This window comes from Oncorhynchus mykiss, chromosome 10 (genome assembly GCF_013265735.2).
Source record: "Oncorhynchus mykiss isolate Arlee chromosome 10, USDA_OmykA_1.1, whole genome shotgun sequence".
Classification (NCBI taxonomy): Eukaryota; Metazoa; Chordata; class Actinopteri; order Salmoniformes; family Salmonidae; genus Oncorhynchus; species Oncorhynchus mykiss.
In genome coordinates, this window is record NC_048574.1 from 77,625,928 (window position 1) to 77,635,333 (window position 9,406).

Below are 9,406 nucleotides of genomic sequence, written 5' to 3' on the forward strand. Positions count from 1 at the left end.
GTACCCTCTGTTAATATTGAGTCTACCTGTCTCTACCTTACCACTACCTACAGTACCCTCTGTTAATATTGAGGCTACCTGCCTCTACCTTACCCCTACCTACAGTACCCTCTGTTAATATTGAGTCTACCTGTCTCTACCTTACCCCTACCTACAGTACCCTCTGTTAATATTGAGTCTACCTGTCTCTACCTTACCCCTACCTACAGTACCCTCTGTTAATATTGAGGCTACCTGCCTCTACCTTACCCCTACCTACAGTACCCTCTGTTAATATTGAGTCTACCTGTCTCTACCTTACCCCTACCTACAGTACCCTCTGTTAATATTGAGTCTACCTGTCTCTACCTTACCCCTACCTACAGTACCCTCTGTTAATATTGAGGCTACCTGCCTCTACCTTACCCCTACCTACAGTACCCTCTGTTAATATTGAGGCTACCTGCCTCTACCCTACCTACAGTATCCTCTGTTAATATTGAGTCTACCTGTCTCTACCTTACCCCTACCTACAGTGCCCTCCGTAGTTATTGGGACAGTGAAGCATGTTTTCTTCTTATGGCTCTATACTCCAAAAGTTTGGATTTTAAATAATGACTATGGGGTTAAAGTGCAACTCGTCAGCTTTAATTTGAAGGTATTGTCATCCATATCGGGTTAGAAATAACAGCGTAATGAGTAATAAAATTGTGAAAAGTTTAGTATTCTCAGAAAATCAGTCCCGGGATAGAAATCTACGTTTTTACATTGCATTTATTTTAGGGGGCAGGAGAATTAACGAGGAGGAAACTCAAATTAACTTTGAGCTCTTTAATTCAAATTCTTTCATTGCAAACAGTAACAATTATTTTCTATGCCACGAGAGGTAGCGGATCCGACCAAATAGGTTGTGGAATCCATCAGTCCAAAACTGAGAGCTGACGGATCCTGTTCCTGCAGAATCCAGCTCAAATAAAACACTGATACAGTAAAACACAGTACCACATTACCAAAGATCTGACTTTAATAACTTGTTATTCAGAACATGTTCAGTGGTGGAAGAGACCCTCCACAGTTGCTGCAGTGTTTGTTCTACTGGCTGTGATCATAGGCCTGTGGGATTCCTGTAAGTGAACATTGTTTTTTACTAAAACATTTGTAGTCAATGTTGTGACAGTTACACATTTTGATTGACTTTTCCATTTTACAGATGCAACTTCAGAGCGAGACCAGCTACAGAATAGTCTAAATACCAGGACCACAGAGAGAGACCAGCTACAGACCAGTTACAACACCCCGACTAAAGAGAGAGACCAGCTACAGATAAGTTACAACACCCTGACTAAAGAGAGAGACCAGCTACAGAATCGTCTAAATACCAGGACCACAGAAAGAGACCAGCTACAGACCAGTTACAACACCCTGACTAAAGAGAGAGACCAGCTACAGATAAGTTACAACACCCTGACTATAGAGAGAGACCAGCTACAGAGTAGTCTAAATACCAGAACCACTGAAATAGACAAGTTGAAGAAGAGTCTGAACACTACAACTATGGAGCGTGACCAGCTACAGAAGGAGATAGAAAGACTGAACTGGGAGAACAAAGGTAAATGTGTACAAAGGGCCCACCTTTTTATTTGCTTCCTGATCCACAGTTTCTGTAGTTGACCTGTTATCTCACACACAAGCATATTCAAGAAGTATTGCCAATGCTATCCATGACCATTAGGACCAGAAACAAATTAAGTTGACTGGAGCTGTGTTGTGCCTTTGCGCTCAACACACGCCACAGGAGATCAGAGGTCATCAGAACTACCTAGAACTCAGATTGTATTATTTTTTAGGGGGTAGATCAGCTTTAATGTTGCAGATAGATTGTGGCTTCCTTTAATGTGGATCGGCAGGGTAGGGGCAGCAGGGTAGCCTAGTGGTTAGAGTGTTGGACAAGTAACCGAAAGGTTGAAATATCGAATCCCCGAGCTAGCAAGGTAGAAATCTGTCGTTCTGCCCCTGAACAAGGCAGTTAAACCACTGTTCCTAGAACGTCATTGAAAATAAGAATTTGTTCTTAACTGACTTGCCTAGGTAAATAATTAAATATAAAAACATGTAATTGTCTGCACCATTTCCAATCCCCCATTTATATTGTCTGTAAAGGGTTTTTCTTTATTTGTACTATTTTCTACATCGTAGAATAATAGTGAAGACATCAAAACTATGAAATAACACATATGGAATCATATAGTAACCAAAAAAGTGTTAAACAAATCTAAATATATTTTATATTTGAGATTCTTCAAATAGCAACCCTTTGCCTTGATGACAGCTTTTCACACTTGGCATTCTCTCAACCAGCTTCATGAGGTAGTCACCTGGAATGCATTTCAGTTAACAAGTGTGCCTTCTTAAAAGTGAATTTGTGGAATTTCTTTCCTTAATGTGTTTGAGCCCATCAGTTGTGTTGTGACAAGGTAGGGGTGGTATACAGGAGATAGCCCTATTTGGTAAAATACCAAGTCCACATTATGGCAAGAACAGCTCAAATAAGCAAAGAGAAACCACATTCCATCATTACTTGAAAGAATCTCAAATATTAAATAGATTTTGATTTGTTCAATACCGTGTGTTATTTCATAGTTTTGATGTCTTCACTGTTATTCTACAATGTAGAAAATAGTCAAACTAAAGAAAAACCCTTGAATGAGTAGGTGTGCCCAAACTTTTGACTGGTAGTATATATATTTAAAAATATATATTTTACTTATTAATTCCACTAACCCTACCGCCCGTCCCTTAATTGTTGTAAACCAACTGAAAACAACACTGAGGCTTCTACTTCCAGCTTGTGCATACTATATACATATTATGGACGGAGCATATTTTACAATAATTATATTTTGCTTGTTTTTAGTCCCATCCTTCAGCTCCACTCAACCCCTCCCATCTATATCTGAACACCATCCAGTTTTCATTCATATTGGTCATATTTTTCAACTGTGCTGTGACGTTTCACAAACATCTGGATCCTTTCTAGTCTCACAGATTCCACATATTGTAACAATAAAGTAAAAACGTTTTGCTAGGAGTATTATTATAATATTGATCGATTGACTATGGCTTTTTAAATCACCCAGCAGGGCTATCTGCAGAGTTAGCTCCGGGTAAATGTTGCAATTCTTCAGTCATTCCTGAACCTGCGACCAAAAACAAGCTACATATGGACAGTACCAAAACAATTGATCTAATGATTCTTTCTCTAAGCAGCAAAATCTGTGGAGCTGGGATGGTTGTATCCCCCCATATACAATGCATTCAGAAAGTATTCAGACCCTTTCACTTTTTCCACATTTTATTAAGTTACAGCCTTATTCTAAATTGGATTTTAGAATGGCTATCCTCATCAATCTACACACAATACCCCACGATGACAAAGCGAAACAGTTTTTTGGGGGGTGTGCAAATTGAATAAAAAACAGATACCTTGTTTACTTAACCTCTGAAGTGTCGGACCTTTTTCTTGTTAAATGTTTGCCTAAAATGACATTCCCAAATCTAACTGCCTGTAGCTCAGGACCTGCATATTCTTGATACCATTTGTAAGGAAACACTTTGGAGTTTGTGGAAATGTGAAATTAATGTAGGATAATATAACACATTAGATCTGGTAAAAGAGAATACAAAAACAATGTTTGTTTTTTCCATCTTTATAATGCAAAGAAAGGCAAATATATGACTATGGAATATAGATTTTGTCCACTAGATGGCAGCAGTATGTGTGCAAAGTTTTAGACCAATCCAATGAACCATTGCATTTCTGTTCAAAATGTTGTATCAAGACTGCCCAAATGTGCCTAATTGGTTTATGAATACATTTAAGTTCATAACTGTTCACTCTCCTCAAACAATAGCATGGTATTATTCAGGACCTCAGACTGGGGGCGAAGGTTCACCTTCCAACAGGACAACGACCCTAAGCACACAGCCTAGAAAACACAGGAGTGGCTACGGGACAAGTCTCTGAATGTCCTTGAGTGGCCCAGCCAGAGCACGGACTTAAACCCGATCCAAAATCTCTGGAGAGACCTGAAAATAGCTTTGCAGCGACACTCCCCATCCAACCTGACAGAGCTTGAGAGGATCTGCAGAGAAGAATGGAAGAAACTCTCCAAATACAGGTGTGCCAAGCTTGTAGCGTCATACCCAGGAAGACCTCAAGGCTGTAATCACTGCCGAATGTGCTTCAGCAAAGTACTGAGTAAACTGTCTTAATACTTATGTAAATGTAATAATTCCGTTTTTTATTTTTAATACATTTGCAAAAATGTTTTTTTAAACTGTTTTTGCTTTGTCATTATGGGGTATTGTGTGTGGATTGATGACGGGGGATTTATTTTTTACATTTAACACTTTCTGAATGCACTGTATATAACCTTCTATTGGTTGCAAGAATGGTGTGTAATAATTTTAACCTTTTTTTAATCCAGGGTCGTTTTGTGTATCAGTTCATAAACCATGTACCATGGAATAGGTACATGGAAAATCTCTTCCCCAACGTTGGTTTTCATTTAGAGTAGAACAGACATTTCCATATATTTTTGTTAGCTGCATGTGTAACAACTCTACCAGTCCTATTTCTAGAACGTAGAAAGATTATAACGCTTTACATAAAAAATAAAGTTATTTTTAATCAATTAGTATATTTGAGTTTACCCATAATATTTGGAATAAACTGAAATTGCAACCAACTTTTTATGGCTTGTTTTAAAAATAACAATATTTTTGAGATTTTTTTTCATTTTAAAATAACCAAAAGTGAGAGGTTGTAATCTGAATAAAGGGAAAAATGTCATTTTTGAACATGGGGTGAGACATTTATTACTAATCTGATGGAGAACCACTTCAGATTTAAGTATAACTTTAGTATGACTGAAGCCTTTAGTGAGAGGTTTAATGTGAAACTTCTAGGGTCCTGTCCTGAAGGATGGAGAAGGTTTGGCTGCAGCTGTTACTACCTCTCTACTGAGAAGAAATCCTGGGAGGAGAGTAGACAGGACTGTCTGGAGAGAGGAGCAGATCTGGTGATCATTAACAGTGAAGAGGAACAGGTGAGAGACAGAGAGAGATACTTTATTTATTATTCCATCATGTGTTAGTAACAATGATTTTTCTGTGTCACAACAGACATTCATCAATGGGTTTAAATCAGTCAAATATGCCTGGATTGGTCTGACTGACTCTGTTACTGAGGGGACCTGGAAATGGGTGGACGGCTCCCCACTGACCACCCCAAGGTAAGAGACTACTGATCTATAAAACACTGACCACCCCAAGGTAAGAGACTACTGATCTAATAACACTGACCACCCCAAGGTAAGAGACTACTGATCTATAATAACACTGACCACCTCAAGGTAAGAGACTACTGATCTAATAACACTGACCACAGTAGAAGGTGTAGGACTGATTATCTGTTTTGTTCATACTCTTTCTGAGAGAGTGGTCAGTCTAACTCTGTTGTTCATACTCTAGGTTCTGAGAGAGTGGTCAGCCTAACTCTGTGTTGTTCATACTCTAGGTTCTGAGAGAAAGGTCAGTCTAACTGTGTTGTTCATACTCTAGGTTCTGAGAGAGAGGTCAGTCTAACTCTGTGTTGTTCATACTCTAGGTTCTGAGAGAGTGGTCAGCCTAACTCTGTTGTTCATACTCTAGGTTCTGAGAGAGTGGTCAATCTAACTCTGTTGTTTCTACTGCAGGTATTGGTGGAGTGGAGAGCCTGGTGGTGGTACGTACCAGAACTGTGGGGAAATCTATTACATATCGTCAGGCCAAGGCGTATGGAGGGATTTGGGATGTTCATTTTCACAAGAATGGATCTGTGAGAAATAGGCTTCTCATAGGTACTTTTAATGAACTCTACTGTATGTTAATGATGGTCTGAAGACTGGTGTGATTTGAAAGAATGGTACTCTGAACTACAGGTAGGAGAGAAACAAATGTTCACATTCAGACAGACACACACACACACACAAAGACACTGATCTGAACCTGAGTCTCCCACAGGAGAAACCAACTTCTTCATTAGATAAGGAGGTAATTCCCTCTTGGGCCGAGAGCTGACACTGATTGTTGAAGTCGCAGGTGGGGCTGCCGCATCACGTGACCAGGAGCAACATGACTGACTAATGTCTGCTGCACAAGCTGACACACAATCATGTATTCATACTGTGTGTCAAAAAGTGTGAATAAATAGGGGCATAACATCTGTAATCTAGAAGGATAAGACATCTCCCTGCCTCTTTAGGACAGTGAATTTTACAGTGTACATTTTAAAGGTCTACTCCTAAACTTGAAGAAAGAAGAACTGGTGTAAATAAGACATTGTGCCTTTTAAGACAGAGTGAATGTTACTGTTTACATTTTAACTCATATCTTGTTCACTTCCTGTTTGTGGAGGCAACACCAGAATGTAGGGTTGGATCATAAATAACCATCAGTTATCAAAACAGTGTCTAAGGTTTTGTTACTAAACTAACTGGGACTAATCATTGACTACAGTAAGACAGGTTGCAATGACTGTCAGTGCAATAAACCCCTGGTGACCTTTAATACAGGTAGTGATTAGATTCAACTGTTTTGAAAAGCAGATATTATTTAGCAAGTGAATGTAGTTGTTTAATGGTTGTATTATATTTCAGAGGGAGGGAGAGAATCCCAAATGATACCCTATCCCCTTTGTATTGAATTCCTTTTGGTGAGTAGTGCACTATAAAGGGAATGGGGTGTCGTTTGGGATTCTCTCACAGCCAGAGAGTTAGGCAGAATACAGGGAGAGACAGCTTACGCACGACTCACCGTGGCCCAATGGAGGCCCGTTGAGGCTCTTCAGTTGGCCATCCCAAGAGCTCAACAAAATCACAACAAGGAAAACAAAAAGACTATCCAGACCAACCTGGTTGGGAGGCTACGTTCATATAGCTTCTCTGATCAGTAATTACCTGTCAATCATCCATGCCTGAGAGCAACAGGGTTGGGAGTCTGCTTTCATATAGCTTCTCTGATCAGTAATTACCTGTCAATCATCCATGCCTGAGAGCAACAGGGTTGGGAGGCTACTTTCATATAGCTTCTCTGATCAGTAATTACCTGTCAATCATCCATGCCTGAGAGCAACAGGGTTGGGAGGCTACTTTCATATAGCTTCTCTGATCAGTAATTACCTGTCAATCATCCATGCCTGAGAGCAACAGGGTTGGGAGGCTACTTTCATATAGCTTCTCTGATCAGTAATTACCTGTCAATCATCCATGCCTGAGAGCAACAGGGTTGGGAGGCTACTTTCATATAGCTTCTCTGATCAGTAATTACCTGTCAATCATCCATGCCTGAGAGCAACAGGGTTGGGAGTCTACTTTCATATAGCTTCTCTGATCAGTAATTACCTGTCAATCATCCATGCCTGAGAGCAACAGGGTTGGGAGGCTACTTTCATATAGCTTCTCTGATCAGTAATTACCTGTCAATCATCCATGCCTGAGAGCAACATGGTTGGGAGGCTACTTTCATATAGCTTCTCTGATCAGTAATTACCTGTCAATCATCCATGCGTGAGAGCAACATGGTTGGGAGGCTACTTTCATATAGCTTCTCTGATCAGTAATTACCTGTCAATCATCCATGCCTGAGAGCAACAGGGTTGGGAGGCTACTTTCATATAGCTTCTCTGATCAGTAATTACCTGTCAATCATCCATGCCTGAGAGCAACAGGGTTGGGAGGCTACTTTCATATAGCTTCTCTGATCAGTAATTACCTGTCAATCATCCATGCCTGAGAGCAACAGGGTTGGGAGGCTACTTTCATATAGCTTCTCTGATCAGTAATTACCTGTCAATCATCCATGCCTGAGAGCAACGGGGTTGGGAGGCTACTTTCATATAGCTTCTCTGATCAGTAATTACCTGTCAATCATCCATGCCTGAGAGCAACAGGGTTGGGAGGCTACTTTCATATAGCTTCTCTGATCAGTAATTACCTGTCAATCATCCACACCTGAGAGCAACAGGGTTGGGAGGCTACTTTCATATAGCTTCTCTGATCAGTAATTACCTGTCAATCATCCATGCCTGAGAGCAACAGGGTTGGGATCAATTCCATTTAAAAAAGGAAACGCCACATGTATGTTTAACCATTTCTTAGAAAAGATTACAATGCATAGACTTGGAGGTTGGCAGTGAGCTACCCTGAAGGAGCAGAGCCTGAGTGAAGTGTCATATTAAGTTAATAATATAGAACTGTTCTGTAGAATAGACCACATGTAAGTACAGTGTGAATCCAATTGGCACAATATCTGCTGATGCGATCAAATGATGTCACCACACTCGGGTTTCTTTCATGAACTGGCTTCGCTTCATATCCATTCAGTCATTTCAAGAAATAAACAGAAATTCCTATTTAACATTGTTTCTCATAGACAACTCCAACTTCCAATTTCAACATTCTCATTACATAGACAACTCCAACTTCCAATTTCAACATTCTCATTACATAGACAACTCCAACTTCCAATTTCAACATTCTCATTACATAGACAACTCCAACTTCCAATTTCAACATTCTCATTACATAGACAACTCCAACTTCCAATTTCAACATTCTCATTACATAAACAAGCTTTGAGGAAAATGTATTTCAGTTTATTCACTGTATTGAAATGGAATTGACCCTAAACCTGGTGCGAAATCACTTTCTTAAAGGCCCAGTCCAACAAGAACTTGGCCCTGGCTGCTGCTGCCCCCTAGTGGTAGGATGTGAGATGTGGAAATAGACTTGATTCGTCCCAATCTCTCTCTCCTCCCGACAAGTTTAAAAGCATTGGATTGGTTTAGGCATAGGCCATGGAAGAAGTTTCCATACCTGGCATTTTCTTTCCAATTTTACATTTTATTTCACCTTTATTTAACCAGGTAGGCCAGTTGAGAACAAGTTCAAATTTACAACTGCGACCTGGCCAAGATAAAGCAAAGCAGTGCGACACAAACAACAACACAGAGTTACACATGGAGTAAAACAAACATACAGTCAATAACACAATAGAAAAGTCTATATGCAGTGTGCGCAAATTAGGTTTCCAAGAAGGGAAGTGAACACGTGCACACTACAGGAGAAGGGAGATATTGGCCCGCAACCTGTCGCATAATCCACATATCTACTTCCATTCCTAACATCATTACACTGCGTCTCATACTAAATGTTTATTTTTTATGACAATTACAAAATGCAGAAAAATGGTTTGAAAGCATTTCTGTTGTGAAATGTTAACTAAAAAAGTAGACTCAGCAATATGACGTAGATGCAGAAAGTAAACCGCATAGTGGGTCAATTTCAACAACAACTAAGAGTGTTTTGGTGCCCTGGATACCACACTT

At 39.8% G+C, this 9,406-nt stretch overlaps 1 protein-coding gene across 1 annotated transcript in view; it reads left to right on the top strand.

Moving 5' to 3' along the window:
* The window catches only part of LOC110534594 (fibronectin), a 272,449-nt gene extending 265,568 nt beyond the window's left edge, over nt 1-6,881 (top strand). Inside the window, exons 27-32 of the mRNA XM_036934025.1 lie at nt 1,022-1,105; nt 1,190-1,588; nt 4,948-5,087; nt 5,164-5,273; nt 5,736-5,764; nt 6,043-6,881. Coding sequence (XP_036789920.1) covers nt 1,022-1,105; nt 1,190-1,588; nt 4,948-5,087; nt 5,164-5,273; nt 5,736-5,764; nt 6,043-6,068 — 788 coding nt within the window. The 3' untranslated portion in view covers nt 6,069-6,881. The remainder of the gene's footprint in view (nt 1-1,021; nt 1,106-1,189; nt 1,589-4,947; nt 5,088-5,163; nt 5,274-5,735; nt 5,765-6,042) is intronic.
* Nucleotides 6,882-9,406: the final 2,525 nt, after the last annotated feature.